Consider the following 16078-nt stretch of genomic DNA (forward strand, 5'->3'; position numbering starts at 1 on the left):
CCTCTCTCTCTCTGCCCTTGGCCCTCTCCCTGTGACTTTTAATTACCTCGCCCATCACACCGCCCCCCTCAGGTGCTAAAGAGGTGACACACTCCCAACACACACACACACACACACACACACACACACACACACACACACACACTCCCACTACTTGCACACACACACACATACACACACACACACGCACACACACACACACACTCCCACTACTTGCGCACACACACACACACACACACACACACACACACATGCACACACACAGTATGCATTAGTTGGCACACTGTACACACAGATATTGAAAAACACACTGTGGGCTCTATCTTGCGCTCTAGCGCAATTGACTTTGTATACTCACGCTTTTGTCTTTCCTATTTTGCAGTCAGCGCATATTGGAATTTTCTCTCCACAGGTACATGTGCGCCCACAGGTGCGTTTCAGCGAAAAGAGGGGCCGTGTTCCGGCGCAAACAGTCCCGGTTGATATTTTGCAGTTTCAGAAAACAATTCCGCCACAGACCAGGAACCTCCTGGTCTAAAGTCAGTGGCGCAAATTCAGATGCTATTTTAAGGGCGCATGCATGGCCACAGGCCTGCAGGAATGAATGCTATGCACACCGATCTACAGACACCCTGTGCACAGATGGAAACATTCAAAGCCTTCATAATATTTGTCCGTTTCCCGGGTTTGTTCGTGCATTGGTCAACTAAAAATTTAGTAGCCTATATAGTACATCTACATGCAATATCTTTACAACAACAACGCCTAATTACGACCTATTAATTTGGACAACATTATACAGCCCTATAAAGGCTAAAGTTACCTTTAGTTTTGTTCCAATTTACCGTTGTGTATGGCTTTAAACATCGTGTGCGCTTTAACATCAGCCTATAAGCATTATTCCAGCTGCGCTAAGGTTTTGACAAGCACCACAATTTTGCCTACATTGTTGTAGCCCATCTGAAATAACTTTGTTGCGTAATGCACTTTGCTCCTCTCATCTATACGACGCAGTTCCCATTTCTCCAAACCATACATAATTACAAGGACAAATATTGCTACACGAGGGAAATTAGTGTGGTGTCCGATGTGAAAAAATAGGTATAAATCTAGCGTACACATTTCCACGAATCACGGATGTGTTGATGACATAAATTAGGAAATATTAGAGGACTTAATGAGACGTGATGTCAGCCAGCAGCAGCACGGGAGAGGAGAGCTTATCTGACAGATCTGCATTGTCTATACTCTATAGTGAGGTAGATTACATTGCAAAAATATCACCATGCATTCATAACCTCGTGATTCAGTGAGAGTGATCCCAAAACATCGGAAAGTGACATTTCTGTATTACATTTTGTTAAGAGGAAAAAGCAATAGCAAACTGTTCCCAACTGACTATAGCGCTGTGAACTGTTCCTGGCTGCGTCTGGCAAATCCGCCATCATAATAGCAATCTGCTATGGAACAAGCGTGCCTGTTGTTAAAGGGAATGTGAGATGACGCTCTGATTGGTTTATTGCACGTTACGCCCAAACTACACCCATGAGTAATGTAGCTACTACAGACCACCCCAGATTTGCATCAGGCGCAACAGTCATTATCCTGCTGTTAAAATAGAAACAGCGCCCAAGATTCGCCCACAAAGCGATTTGCGCAAAGTCAATTGCGCTAAAGTGCAAGATAGAGCCCTGCGTGTGTGTGTGTGGAGAATGGGGGTGTTCTTGTGTTTGTGTACTGTAAGTGTGTTTCTAAGTGTGTAAATGTTGTGGACTGTGTGGACTGATGAAGATAGTACTGTGCAGAAGTTTTAGGCACCCATTAGATTTATTGTTTTAGCAATGCTAAGATTACCATATATGTTTATTTTTCATTGTCTTTACTAGAATTCAACCAGAAGAAAAATGCATTTCTGGTTCAGGCTCTAGTCTTTTGCATCAATTTGACTGGTTGTTTTTGCAGTGTTATGGACCCTTTCAAGAGAGTTCCATTATCAGCATCATAGTTGGCCCCACAAGACTTCCGTTTTAACATTCCATATGTTATCTTAATGCAGAGGAAGTAGATTGGGGCCCAAATAGAATGTTCAAGCATTGTTTTTGTTTACCTTGTTGAAAGGGTCTATAATGACCACAATGATCTCACAAGGGGGAAGCTGAAGTCGGTTGGTACTGCCACTGGCTCTGGCTCTGACACATTGGTATCAGACGTGGGAAGGAGATGACGACACTTCGATCGAAGATCTTATTGAAAAGCTACAGCTGGAAGAGTTCATTGCTCAGCTAAAATGGAAAATGCTTGGCCAAAGGTTTCTATTCAAAGGACCTTGATGAGGCAAGCTGGCAAGCTGACACCTGGGAATACAATGAAGAGGGTCACCGGAGATGTACAGTACAGTACAGTACAGTTTCAGGTGGCTCCTCCACTTTACGCCCTGCCAAAATGCTCTCGATACGGCAGCATCAGCTTTGAGCCACGGTCAAGTCAGGAGCTTATCTGGAGACCCCCATTCTGGCAGACCAGGCATGCACGTCAGTGGACTGGGTGGGGAACGACAACTCTGCCCTACAAAGGCTAAGAGCAGTATCTGCACTTTTTCAAAAAACAATTTTTTGCACAAATAAGAAGTACATGATCTGCTCTTCAATCTGTTAAAATTTCATATGGCTACCTAATACATTTCTTAGCTAAATTTACATTTTTAGTTTGCAGTTTGTATAGAAAAGTAGAGTGAAACCAAGGCAGAGTGCAGTATCTGCCCTTACTGCCTTGATTTCAATTGCCATTACTGTATTCTGCCTTTGTTTCACTTGCCCTTACTCTAATAGTGTGTGTGTGTGTGTGTGTGTGTGTGTGTGTGTGTGTGTGTGTGTGTGTGTGTGTGTGTGAGTGAGTGTGTGTGTGTGTGTGTGTGTGTGTGTGTGTGTGTGTGTGTGTGTGTGCGCGCGCACAGGGACAGACTGGGACTAAAGAAAGGCCCTGCACTTTCTTCTAAAAAGGCACACTACCATTCACACTCACACACACATTAGGTGTCTATCATGATACAGTCTCAGTCTACAGTGAAAGTATCATATTCAAAATAGTCAGTCAGATTTTACAAAAAGTAATTAACATATACTTTAATAAATATAAGCAGCAGTGTGTAAAGGTGTCAAAGGTTAGGTTTTGGTGTGCAGCAATGCAATATTGCTTGACATGAAAGTCTACAAGAATACCCGATTGATTTTGTTCCATTTTAACATAAATGTTTATAAATGACAGAGTTGCCATTGTTAAGCCATCAAGCAGCATATCTTCACTAAAAATGTAGTAAGTACCTCCTTAATTAATATAAAAACTGAGGGATTATGATAACTTGCTACTGCAAAATGTTATTGTATGGCCACGTAAGTATAAGCAGTAATGCAAAAGCAAAGGCAAAGGCAAAGCGCAGTATAGCCTATAAAACTACCAAATTTTGCCTAAATATTTAATATTCATCTTACTTTGATCTATCTAATCATACCCCTTGTTGTTTAATATAATTTGATGCTTATACTTGGTGTAAGAAAAACACAAAAAGCTGTTTTTCTCAGTTTGGCATTTTTGCAGATACTGCTCTTTGGCTTTGTAGAGCTCCGTCAAGAGCTTCGGCCTTGGGTGACTGGTCATTATAACACTGCTAAAGCAACAAATCCAATGGCAGTTGAAGGATGGCATTATAACACTGCTAAAACAACAAATCCAATGACAACTAAAATTGGACTGGTATCAGAACAAAAACTATATTTTATGTGTATTTAAATACTGTCTACATATTTCCTCTGTTCTCGGGTCATATGCTAGACTGATATTTCTGTATTCTACGTGTGAGAGTGATAAATAAGCTAAATAAAGACTTTTGCACAGCACTGTATGTGAATAAGTGTGTGTGTGTGTGTGTTTGCTGCAGTTTGAAAGGGATGCCAGGCTCGTGCCCTCTGTCTGTGGGGTATCTCAGTAGCACATCTAATCCGCAGGCCTTTGTGCCGTCACTGGCAGGGGGGCAACAGATGTCCCCAGGCCCAAAGTGGGTCACGCTTTTGTCTGTATGTATATTTGTGTGTGTGTGTGTGTGTGTGTGCATGTTTGAATGTCTTTGATTATGTTGGTCCATATTTATGTCTGTATATAAATGTGTGTATAAGTGCGAGTGACTGTGTCTGTGTGTGTGTGTGTGTGTGTGTGTGTGTGTGTGTGTGTGCCTGTGTGTCTGCATCCTTAGCCATCTGGGGGCATCTCCACGTCAGTGCCAGATGCAGACTGACTGACAGCTCTCACAGTGGCTCCCCTCTTCTCTCTCTCTTTCTCTTTCTCCCTCCCTCCCTTCTCTCTTTATATCCCTCTCTCTTTATCTTATCCTTTCTTTGTTTCCTCTCTATATCCCCTGCTTTCTCTCTCTCTCTCTCTCCCTTTCTGGCATTTATCAGGATTAAGCAGCTGCTGTCACAGACACACCTGAAGGATGAGAATCAGGGCAGGATCATTCCCAGAATGCCGTGGTACCTGAGCGGGGTTCATGAGAGGTAGCACGTCGCGTGGCGCTCGGAGCGTTTGATTGCATCTCAGGCTTGCTATGTGCGACGTGCTCCTCAACTCGCGTGATTTTTTTAATTGCGACGCTCCCAGGAGCCTGAACGGGGTAGTTAACCAGTCGAACGCGCTTTAAAGCAATTATTGGGTCAGGATGAATACAATTCTGTCATCTTTAATCATTGCGGGGCGGGATGCCTGGAAGAAACACAGCTTTGCGGAAGCCCATGGAGGATGAGGGCGTCTGAGACTCCCTCTTTCTCTAGAAAACAGGACAGCCCCCCAACACCCCCCCCCCCCCCCCCCCCCCCCCTCATTTATATTCTAATTTCACCTGCAGTAGGTAAAGTACTGGATTCATACAGAGGTCCAAAGTACACACTGTGAGTTTCCTATCTCATAATACCGATATAGACTTCATTTGGGCTGCAATTTCAAAGATAAACTGTTATTTTCTCGGCTTGGGAAATACATTTTTGTGAGACTGGTGGTCCAAACCTAGCCATTTCCCTTTGTACAGGGTGATGCAGATTTGTGTTATGTGAAGTCAGTATGGATGACGCATGATTAAAGAGCTGTGCTACCCTGTACCATGACCCTACATCCGCCTAGAAGATGCTGCTTGCTAACCCTGCCCTAGACTGTTACTGAACTCTGGCATGGATGTGGCACTAAGCTGGCCCTGATTGGCCATGAATCTGTCTCTGAGCTGGTAGCATGTGATGGCCGGGGTGGCACTGCAGAGTCAGTGGCTCAGTCAGATTTGATTGGCTATTCATGTGCTGCTCATCTAACCATGCTGGAAGAGGATGGGCACTGACTGCTATGCAGCTCTGCATCCCTCTGACTGTATGGCCAGATACATCCGATTTAAATAACCAGTCTGTGAATGACTTACTCCTAAAATGGCATAGTGCATACTTACGCAGATTAACTCTGATTACAGGGGCGATAACAGTGTTTCATTTGTTTTGTTTTTTTCTGAATGCTTATTTGTTTGTTTACTGTTTGTATGTTTGTTTGTGTGCACCTCACAGTTGCAAGGCGAGCTGGACCAGGAGTACCAGGACAAGTTCAGGCGACTTCCGGTGGAGATTCAGGAGTTTGTGCAGGACACGGCTAAAGGCTGCCTGCACCTCTCCAAAATGTCCATCTCCACGACAACCGAGAGACTGAACAGCAAAACATCGCCGTCTGAGGAGGATGTAGATGAAAGTCCGTCCGAAAGGGTGTTTGACACACCCTTCTGAAACCGTCCCACACACACACACACACACACACACACACACACACTTCTGAAACTGTCCCACACACACACACACACACACACACACACACGCACAGACACACACACAGACACACACACACACACACACACACACACACACACACACACACACACTGTACACACACAAAGCTCTCACATATGCACACTTACACTCTCAGAATCTGTAGTTCTGTTGGCATATGTAAATACCTATTTTTAATTTCTATGTTGTTCTGATCTCTTTTAAACCTTCGGGTACGACCATAGTTAAAATAGAGATTTTGCTTAAAGACAGAGAGAACGAAAAAAAAGGACTTACTTGAACTACTGTGTTGCACGACTGTTTCCGATGTGTACTCTTAAGATTATTTAGTCCTATGGGAACCTCATATTGTGGACTGTTTTGTGGAGTAACATTGCTAGTAAGTGGACTTATACTACTACATGTGCACTAAAAACTCTACCCTAGCAAGAGTACCATCATCATCATAAATTATAATCGTTTTTAATAATATTGAAGAGAGCTAATGTTGGATTTTTATCGAATGCCATGAGAGTTTGTGTTGCCAGATTCCAAAACCCCTAAAGCCTCTCTGTCTTCGGTTCGGCTTGGGTTAGGAGCCCTTTTCGTTAGCTGTGTGTGTGTGTGTGTGTCGGAGGGTAGGGACCAAGGGTGAGGAGACCCCCACCCACCCCCCTCCACCACCACCAGGTGCTCTCCTATAACCAGGATCGCCACTGTTGCAGTAGTACTGCAGTTCTCCTCCAGGTTTACCTGAAGTCTCCTCACCTTAAATGGTTCGACCAGCAGGGTCTGGAAAAACCTCTGCACCTGTTAGAGTGAGGGACGTCTTGTTGTGGACAGACAGAAGGGGTTTGGTTCCTGGGGAACACACCTCTGTGTGTTGGGCATGAGGTAGACATGAGTGACTCAAGGGAATTTACTACTGCATCTTTAGTACAACCCTCCTGGACAAGAAGACACCTGAGAAGAGTAATGGATTAGAATAATGGATTATAAAAGAAAAGAATGTGGATTCCATAGTGGGCGATCTGATGTATGTATTTATTCACAGGTGAAGTGACCTGGGCCGTGGTAGATTGGCGTTGAGGTTGCAGATTGACTATGCCACTGTACGTTATACGAGGTCAGACCGAAATGTCTGCCCCTGGACAGTGAGAGGGTGTTATAACCACAAAGCAGGTTACACTCACCCAGATGACTGCAGGTGAACCTGAATTGGCACTTTCAACACATGTGCAGAAGTTAGAGATTGCTCAGATTTTGAAGAACGCTCAGAATTGTGAGGTTTTCAGCTTTCCCGTATCACAGTCGATCTGGCCAACCCAAAACCTTGCTTCCTAGTGCCGTCCTGTTCTGTGACTCACCACTGGTCTTCTGTTTTCCTTAAGACTGCTGCTGCATCGATAGGTCATTCATAACTGTGGTAATGTGTCTTGTAAGATATTATTTGAGGTTTTAACATATTTTGTAGAAATTTGGTCAATTCCATATCTTCTTTTACATTTAATATATTTTACAACTTTTTTTGTTTGTGTATTTGTTTTTGTTTTGTTTTTAAGATTATAATAATAACCAAACTAGGAATGGTTTGGGTTTGGGAGTGAATGATATTTCATGCACCTGCATGTGTTGTACACTTGTAAATGTCTGGTATGATGCATTAACATAGAAATGTAAATAAAAACATTGATGATGATAAAGAAATGATACATATACTATATCAAGATTACCCATACATGCATAGTATATACATATTCATAACCTTTGAACCCCTTACATAGTTTCTGCTCAAATAAACGCCAATCTACACATTTCACAGACACAGCATGTGTCCTGCAGCATTTATTCCATAGATGATTCTCTCTCTCTTGGACCCTGTTTACATTAGTTTTTATGATTTGTCTTGGGTGATCCAATCACAGGTGGGCAGTTCTAAATACAAGGGTAAACAACCACCAAGACACATTGTGATCCAATCACTCAAACCACTTGTCGAGGTGGTCTGAGACGCATTTGACCACATATCTTTTGTAGTGTAGACGCTAATGGATTCTGATGCATCCCAGGCAATGGGAGTTCTAAGGAATGTGATGCTAACAATAGCAGAATCTAAACACAGGTGGTCAGCAACGTCTGGCTGTACACCTTGAATGTGTATGTGTGTAAACCGCAATGTGTCTCGGCTGAACACTTGTGATCGGATCACCCAGACGTATTCTAAAACAACGCAAACAGGCCTGTAGATTCTGTCTTTGAAGGTGAAGCATGTGATTCTGGCGTAAGGTAGTTTATATTTGAGCAGCCAACCAAACAACATCCTTTCCTTCCTGATGCAACATGTTGCTGGGATTGTTTATGTCTGAGCCACTGTGTTTGCTTCCCGTTCACAGTGGCAGTACTGCGTAGGAACGCCAGAGGTTTTGTTTTTGTTTTGGTTTGTTTGTTTTAATCACACACTCTAAACACACAACTATAGAGCTATATGACAAGCAATCAGCTGAATTTGGCAAAAAGGGAACTATGTAAATTTGGTGATTAGTGAATTGGGCAAAACTGTGACATAAAGTGAACCTTGAAAAATGGTTCAGTACAGTAGCTACCGGCCCTGACTCTTACCTGGTCTGGCCCAGAGCGGTTTACTGTGGTTCACTGCTGTCTGCTGTGAGGACAAAAGCCACCTGCATGTTCCACTACTGAAAATCACTCACATCAGCATCTGGCAGGAAGTGGCACTGGAGCAAACTGACGAGTCCCTCTCAGGGGCCGATGGCCGGCGACGCCAACAGCAGTCTCCCATCCGGATGGATCGCTAATGGTCCCTTGAGTGCTCCGCTTCGCTCGCTCTCAAGAGCGCAGCTTACTGAGGCCTGGCCCTTCTCAAGTCACACACACACATCTCCCTCAGCAGCCTGGGGGGAATTTTAATGACTGGAACCATGAGTGTCTTCCACCATTAAAGTACTTAGGAACTTCTAGAAAACTAGATCTGGACACAATCGGAACCGACTGGTGTGACCCAGAACGTAGAAAAGTTGATTCCTTCCCCAGGCTTCCACCATTAAAGATGAAGTCCGCAATTCAGTTTTGTTCAAGTTTTGCCCCCGTCTTTTTCATAAGTTGGTATTTAAGATCAACAGCCAATCAAATTACACTTGCTGTTCACCTGAAGCATCATGTTGACTGGAATTTGGGTGATTGGCTACAGTACGTTTGTTTCCCATTCACAGAACCAGAGGTTTTTTGTAGCACACACACTGCAGAAACACATAGAGGACCCAGAGGAGTAATTGAATTAATTTGACGAAAAGTGTATGGGACAAGAATCACAGAATATGCTTGAATATGCTTCATTTAATTTATCATTTATCTCATTTAGTCATTTAGCAGACACTTTCATCTAAATCAACTTACAAAAATGAGGAATAACATTCAAGCTACAATGCAGAGGAGACCTTAGGTAACAATTAACACCAAGGTGCTTAGTTATAGCTTCCTTTGAGAAGGATGTTAGCTGACTCTGAACCTGATCAAGCCCATGTGCACTGTTGCCATTGCTGTAGCTGAAACATGCTCATCTCTGTGCTGCTAGAGTCACCAACTGCCGAATCCAAAATATGATAGTTGGCAGCTGTCTTTCCAAATCTGGTACACTGTTGTTCATTCCGCATGTCAGATGATCACCAGGGCCTTGATTGGGTAATCCAGGTATGTGTGTGTGTGCGTGTGTCTGTCTGTCAAGTGTACTTCTACAAGCCGGAATGGTCACAAATGCACACCCATATGAGAGCACCTACACACACACACACACACACACACACACACACACACACACACACACACACACACACACACACATAACCTGAGGGAAGGGCTGCTCTGACCCTGACCCACATATCAGAAATAGAGGCAGAAATTGCTTAATTTGCCACCCGAGACTGCAGCCAAGTCTCCAACACATCTGGACCAGATCTGGACTAAACCCGTCCCACATTCGGCTGCCACCTGGTGCTTGCATTGCACTGAGCTACTGTATGTTGGAATGACGCTAAATATGCCTGTTAATTACGCATGATTGTACATTTGATATCATGTTGTGGGACAGGACACAGTTGAACAAACGGGCTATAATTTCTAATGCCATGTTGATATGAGAAGCATAATGTATGGAAAGCGCAATGATAGTCCAACTGTTGTGAATTGTTGTATGCTTGCATACTTATTGCCATGTACATCTCTTAACCTCCTTCAACATGTCACGGCGCTCAGATGTGCCCCCTCTGATGTTTTGCTTCTTGACCCACATCATAGCAATGCGGCTGGGGTTTGGAGTAACTATCACTCAACACTTTGTCTTGTGTACAGACATCTTTTACATTTTAACCACGAGTGTTTATGTTGACGAGGCAGTCCTGTGCCTTTTGTCTAATATGTTTTTGCCTTGTTCAGTTATGTACATATACAGATATGTTCAGTTTGGGGAGATGCAAGCTATATGTGAGAATGCCATTGTGTACTGAAACTCGACTGCTGTACGGTTGTCTCAGTGGTTGGATACTCTACGGCTCTGTCTCTGATCTTTTGCGGTCGGATCTGCTCCAGAGATGTCTGGCCGCTATGAAGGCAGTCTGCTATGCAGTAGTCTGTGTGCACTATCCCTCCCGCATAGCTACTGACCATTGCTGGCGAAAGATTTCAGAAATGTCTTTTGCATTTTTTCCCTTTCCTTACCATTTCCTTGTTGTACTGTATGTTCATGTTTTTGTTTTGTTTTGTTAATACATTAATATATACATTAATATAAATGTGTATATGTTCTTGAGAAGCTGAAAAAACACACTGACACGCAGGAAACAAAGTGAAACTGACACACTGACTGTACAAAGTGGAGTCCAGTGGGACATGAGTTGTGGTTAAATAAACGTTGCTGGTGTATACGGCCCTCGTGATGTCTCAGAGCTCTTTGATACACCCTCCAGCTAAACTAAGGGAAGCGAACACACGCACACACACACAAATGCACTCACATTACCAAACACACTCTTCTCTTTGACACACCAAATACAGAGCTTTCTCTTCCATGTCCACAATTTCTAGTCTCTTAAAGCCATAGTCTCTAATTACTGACTGTCAAAGGCAAGCCAACTTTAAGTAGATGGCAGGACTGAACAGGGGTGTTTTCAAATGGACTGGGAAATGAAACATCATATAAAGCAAAATGGATGTTTATATGCCTGTCTAGACAGACTCTTCCACAGATATCACTTCAGTATGGTTGAAAAAAAAAAACGGCCACGAGCCAAGTCCAGACAGGTTCCTGGTCAGGGCCACATATAAGCCATGGTCTGCTTATATCAGACACAGCGCTTGGTAGTGCGCCCAGTCCACCATAGCATTATTTAACATTCAATGGGGTGCCCTGAGGTTCCCTTGCAAAGCACACCCCCAGTATTTATTTTTATCGCCAGTACTGTAGCTTCGAGCACTAAATGGAAAATGTTAAATTCCAGCACGGAGGAACAGATAATGGCCTTTTAAGGATTTCAGCCTGCACACTCACGTCTCTCAGCCCCTCCAACTCCGAGTGAACAGTGTTAACTGTACCAACAGAGGACCTCAGAGGAGACTGAGTCCCAGCATTAGATAACAGCCATTTTATGTATGGATTCAGCCTTAGTGCAACATAATTACTAAAGGGTTCCCGACTGTTGAAGAAAGAAATGGCTGATCTTTAATACACTATCTACATTGCCCATTATCAGCAGCCATTCATCCAATGTTCCAAAGGCACATTCTGTTTACTAATCTGATGAAACTGAGAAAACATTGGAGAACCCTTTTGCAATTACTGTATGTAAGCACATAATATAATCTGAAAACTGCTGCCCTGATTAAAAAAAAAACAATGCAAATTATCTCAGCTAGTATTCTGTCTATAATGGAGTGGAATGGAAATTTCTAAGCAACCCCAAACTTTTGACCGGTAGTGTACACACACACACACACACACACACACACAGACATACACACACGTAAACAAAATCAAATCAATGGCAGATCAAATCAGAAATGGTGGCAATTCAGCCAAGTATGGTCAATTTATAGCAGACTTCTGTTTGCATTCTGTGGCCCCAGTTTTGCCAATATGGCCAACCAGTTTTGGCTTTATTTCTTCAGAATGTTGAGCATGAGACTGTGTCCATATTTTTAAGTCAATGGGAGTATCTGTTCCAATCCACTGTTCTCTGGGCAATGTGCCATTGAAATTATTTACGCTCTTCGCTGGACTTAGGGGGTCGCTGTGGTGTGCCCCCATAAGAGTATAACTGTGTGTAAAACAGGTAGTGTCAGGACACCTTTATGGCTGTACTTTATCGTTTTTATGATGATGGTTCCTGCCTGTAGACTGTAGCCATGGTGACAGATAGGGGTTAGAGGGCAGAGCAAATTATCTGGGATGATTCAAGTGACCTTGAGGCTCTAGTGCTCTAAAGACACTACCAATGATGGCTTGGTAGTTACAGTACATGTCAAATCACCCTTCACAGTTATGTAAGAGAAAGCTTGGATGTCTGTCCTCATCCCCACTAGGAAAGGAAAGTGCTGGGCCTATTCACAAAGAAAGTAATGAGCTTCTGCAAAATAAATATGTACAAGTAGGCTCAGTTGCATCCACACTCATTCCAAAATGTAATAACCCAATATTTGTCTTGATATGTTGTTATTTCCGGATGTAGGCCTTGTCTCTGAAGGACACTGAGGGAAAGAGTGTGCGAGCGTTTGCGGAGGAGTTTAGCTGATGATATCGAGACATCTGGTCAGACTGGGCAGGAGAGGGGAGGCCCTGTGTGTTTGAAAGGGAATTATTCATGGCAGCGGAGAGTGTGATCCATCCGCCGCCCGCCCCAGCTGCAGTCCTCTTTATTGGGCAGATCCCTATCAAAGCGGGAACCACATGAGCACACAGTGCCATTGGGTGGTGGTGGTGGTGGGGGGGGAATTTCCTATGGCCTATTTCCTGCCATCTCCTTGGCAACGACTGCCCCTTTATGTTTTTCCCCCCTTTTGCGTAAGAGTATTCAGTCACTGTCCTTTTGGATCTCCAGACTGCCAACACTGAATTTTGAGGGAATCTCAAACAGAGAAAAGAAATATTTACAGAAAAATACATTATGCTTTTCATGAATTCATCCCTTCTGTTTGAGGTTGTGTTTTTTTTACAATCTGTTCAGAATTTATGTTCCCACTATGCAACGATGTATACACACCGCCAACATACTGTAAATCTCCCTCTGTTGTGGTCTTGCAATCATAAATACATTTTAGAGTTTTTAAAGATTCAATCATAAAAAGCCATTCAAATTAAGGCTTCTTATATTTCATATATAGTCCGAATTCTGCCCTCTCAGGTAAGCAGCATCCAACTCTGGAAACAAAATTGGCCCATATTCAACCTGACTGCAGTCCAGTTCAGTTTGGACTCATCTGCCTCCTATCTCTGGATGGACCTGGAGATCACATGGTATGATGATCCTGGGTTGGATTCACATGTCCACCGCAAAATGAACAAATGATAGATAGATAGATAGATAGATAGATAGACTAATTGCATAAAGTTTTAAAGTACTTCTATGAACCTTACCTATTGCGTTATAATGCATAACGCAAAGTCACAGGTCTGCTAGGTACAGTATCTACTATCCCTGGAACAGCAGTGACCAGTATATTTGGCCCACATCCAGTTAAACATCAGTAAACATACATCTGTCCATCTGGGCGGTGCATTCTTCAGTACTGGTTCCTGCTGGATAAAAAGATCTAAGGCCTTGGTTATTATACTTCCTTGTGGACAAACACGTGGATAACTACATACGCTACGGATGGATAGTTGTTATTATACTTCCTGTAGTCTGCCCATGCATCACTGGTGCCCTTTGTAGATTAGTGGTCACCAAATAAATGGTACTGTATTTGTACACCCTCATGTACACACACTCAGAGCTTTACTGTATGTATACTCACCTGACGCACAGTAACACTAAGGCTTGAGACTGCTCCCTCACCAAAGAAGGAACACACACGTTTGATGTGTACTGCCACAGGTCCTGCGGGTACCAAAGAAATGAGAAGGCTTCAGACAGCTTTCTCAAAATGTTCATTTGGCTCTTTAATTCGCTACGGTGTCCAGTACAAGCCCCAGGAACAGAGTGCTTATTCTGGTGTCCAGTACAAGCCCCAGGAACAGAGTGCTTATTGTGGTGTCCAGTACAAGCCCCAGGAACAGAGTGCTTATTGTGGTGTCCTTGATCATGTCAGAGGAGGCGTGAGACGACGGTCCGCGGAATGTTTAAATGACCAGCTCGGCCCTCATCACACTTGACGACATTCACCGCACTCGCTCACCTAGAGGTCGTCGCCGAGGCGGTAGCCGCAACACATTCCGGCAAGCAGGAAGTCAGCTAATTAGAGGACTGCTGGGCTGGAGGCAACCGCAGGTCGACTTTTAATATGATTCTGGAGGTTATGTAAACACTCCTCCACCTCCCTGCCCACCTCCTTTCTTTCCCTCCCTCCCTCTCTCTATCCCTTGGTTCTGTCCTTCTCCATTTTCTCTCTGTCCTTCTTTCTTTCCCTTTCCCTCCATCTCTTAATCTCTCTCTCTCTATCACTCAGTTTGTCCCTCCCTCCCTCCCTCTCTCTCTCTCTCCCTCTATCTCTCTGACTTCCAGGAATATGAGCGTGTCTCTCCATCTGTTCAGAGACCATGGGAGGTGTTGGGTAACAGGGGTTTAATGAGTTTGCAGTGTGAGGGAGAGAGTGCTGGACCTGAGGAGAAGCCTTTGAGTATTCACAGGGGCTAAGCATGATGACCTCCTTCACCGCCGGACGGACTCAGTCCAGGACTAGATCTGCCCTAGTCAACCCCCCCCCCCACACACACACACACTTCACTCTCCACTCCCCTCAACCTGCTCCCTGGGAGTACAGCTGCTCTGGCTGCTACTGGGTTTCTTCATAACGACCTGGATGTCAGTGAATTCATTTCACTGCATCTGGCCCGAGGTTGCCGAGGCTAAAAATATGCAACAAGGGTGGGGCCCATCCACATCTACACAGCACTGCACTCCACAGCAAACCTGGATGTTAAGGACCACTGATCACGCTGCAACTAAACTGAGAGAGTTCCACTAAGCTTTCCTGTGACACACTGTTTATTTTGGTTGTGTTTTTGGCAAGTGCTTTTTTTTAGATGATTAAAATGGCCTCTTGCCATGTCTCAGAATTTTTAATTCCCAATGTGTGATTAATCACAATGAACACGGTGGGGACCATGGATGTGTTTTTCACAGTTTGGGGAGAAAAACTCACCACACATTGACACCCTGACGCTCACAAGAACCAAACAGCATCTGCCATAACTGGCTGCCATTCCATGCCTCAAACCACTAAAGAGGAAGAATCCATAGCCCTGACCGTCTACGAACAGACTGCAATTATACCACAGAGCAGCTAGGCCTGTTGTTCCCTTGATATGAGACACACAAGGTCATCCACACTTTCAAGATAAGGACGCTGAACATGCAAATGAAAAGCACAAGCTGCATGTTGAACCTAAAGCAGCCAAGCCAATTGGGTGAAGTTTCAGTGCAGTTAGGGTTATTGTTCCTAAAAATTATTGGTAATTCTTGATGCCAGGTATTTTGCCTATTAGACAGCCTACAAAGAGGGGGGTGATTTTTTTACCCTGATCAACTCAGAAGATCAGATGTCTACAAAACAAATAGCAATACTGAAAATATAGTTTCTTTTGCACAGACCTGGTGCTGCAGGTAAATTCATACATTGTCAGTTAAACTGGTTATACAATATTAACATGCATGATGCTGGTGAAAAGAACACATTGTGTGTAGTCCAGTCCAAACAATGACTCCAATCAACACCAAACTTATTAAAAGATTTGACATATTTTTCACTTATAAGGCTGTGGAACTATTACAGTCTGGGTGAACCCAGACAAACCTGTTAGAAAATTTGACCTGCAGAGCAAATTCAAATTGGCTAACAGGCTTGTCAGGATTTACTGAGAAAGAACTATTATAGGCTAGCCTACTGTACAAACAATAGCGTGGTTAAGCAAATATCTAAAGCTGAAATGCTGTGGGCTAATTTATATGTTTACATTGGGCTACTTACTGGCTGACCACAGTCATGTTACAGGTTTTTGAACAGGTTTG

General features: G+C 43.6%; 1 protein-coding gene across 2 annotated transcripts in view; it reads left to right on the top strand.

The window, feature by feature from the left end:
- The window catches only part of LOC121711792 (1-phosphatidylinositol 4,5-bisphosphate phosphodiesterase beta-1-like), a 147394-nt gene extending 139000 nt beyond the window's left edge, over positions 1-8394 (top strand). The window contains exon 33 of one of the 2 annotated variants that reach the window (XM_042095628.1): positions 5592-8394. In XM_042095628.1, coding sequence (XP_041951562.1) covers positions 5592-5804 — 213 coding nt within the window. In that variant the 3' untranslated portion in view covers positions 5805-8394. The remainder of the gene's footprint in view (positions 1-5591) is intronic. The other variant, XM_042095629.1, reaches the window with a different exon arrangement.
- Positions 8395-16078: the final 7684 nt, after the last annotated feature.

Source organism: Alosa sapidissima, chromosome 6 (assembly GCF_018492685.1).
Source record: "Alosa sapidissima isolate fAloSap1 chromosome 6, fAloSap1.pri, whole genome shotgun sequence".
In the NCBI taxonomy this organism is placed as follows: Eukaryota; Metazoa; Chordata; class Actinopteri; order Clupeiformes; family Clupeidae; genus Alosa; species Alosa sapidissima.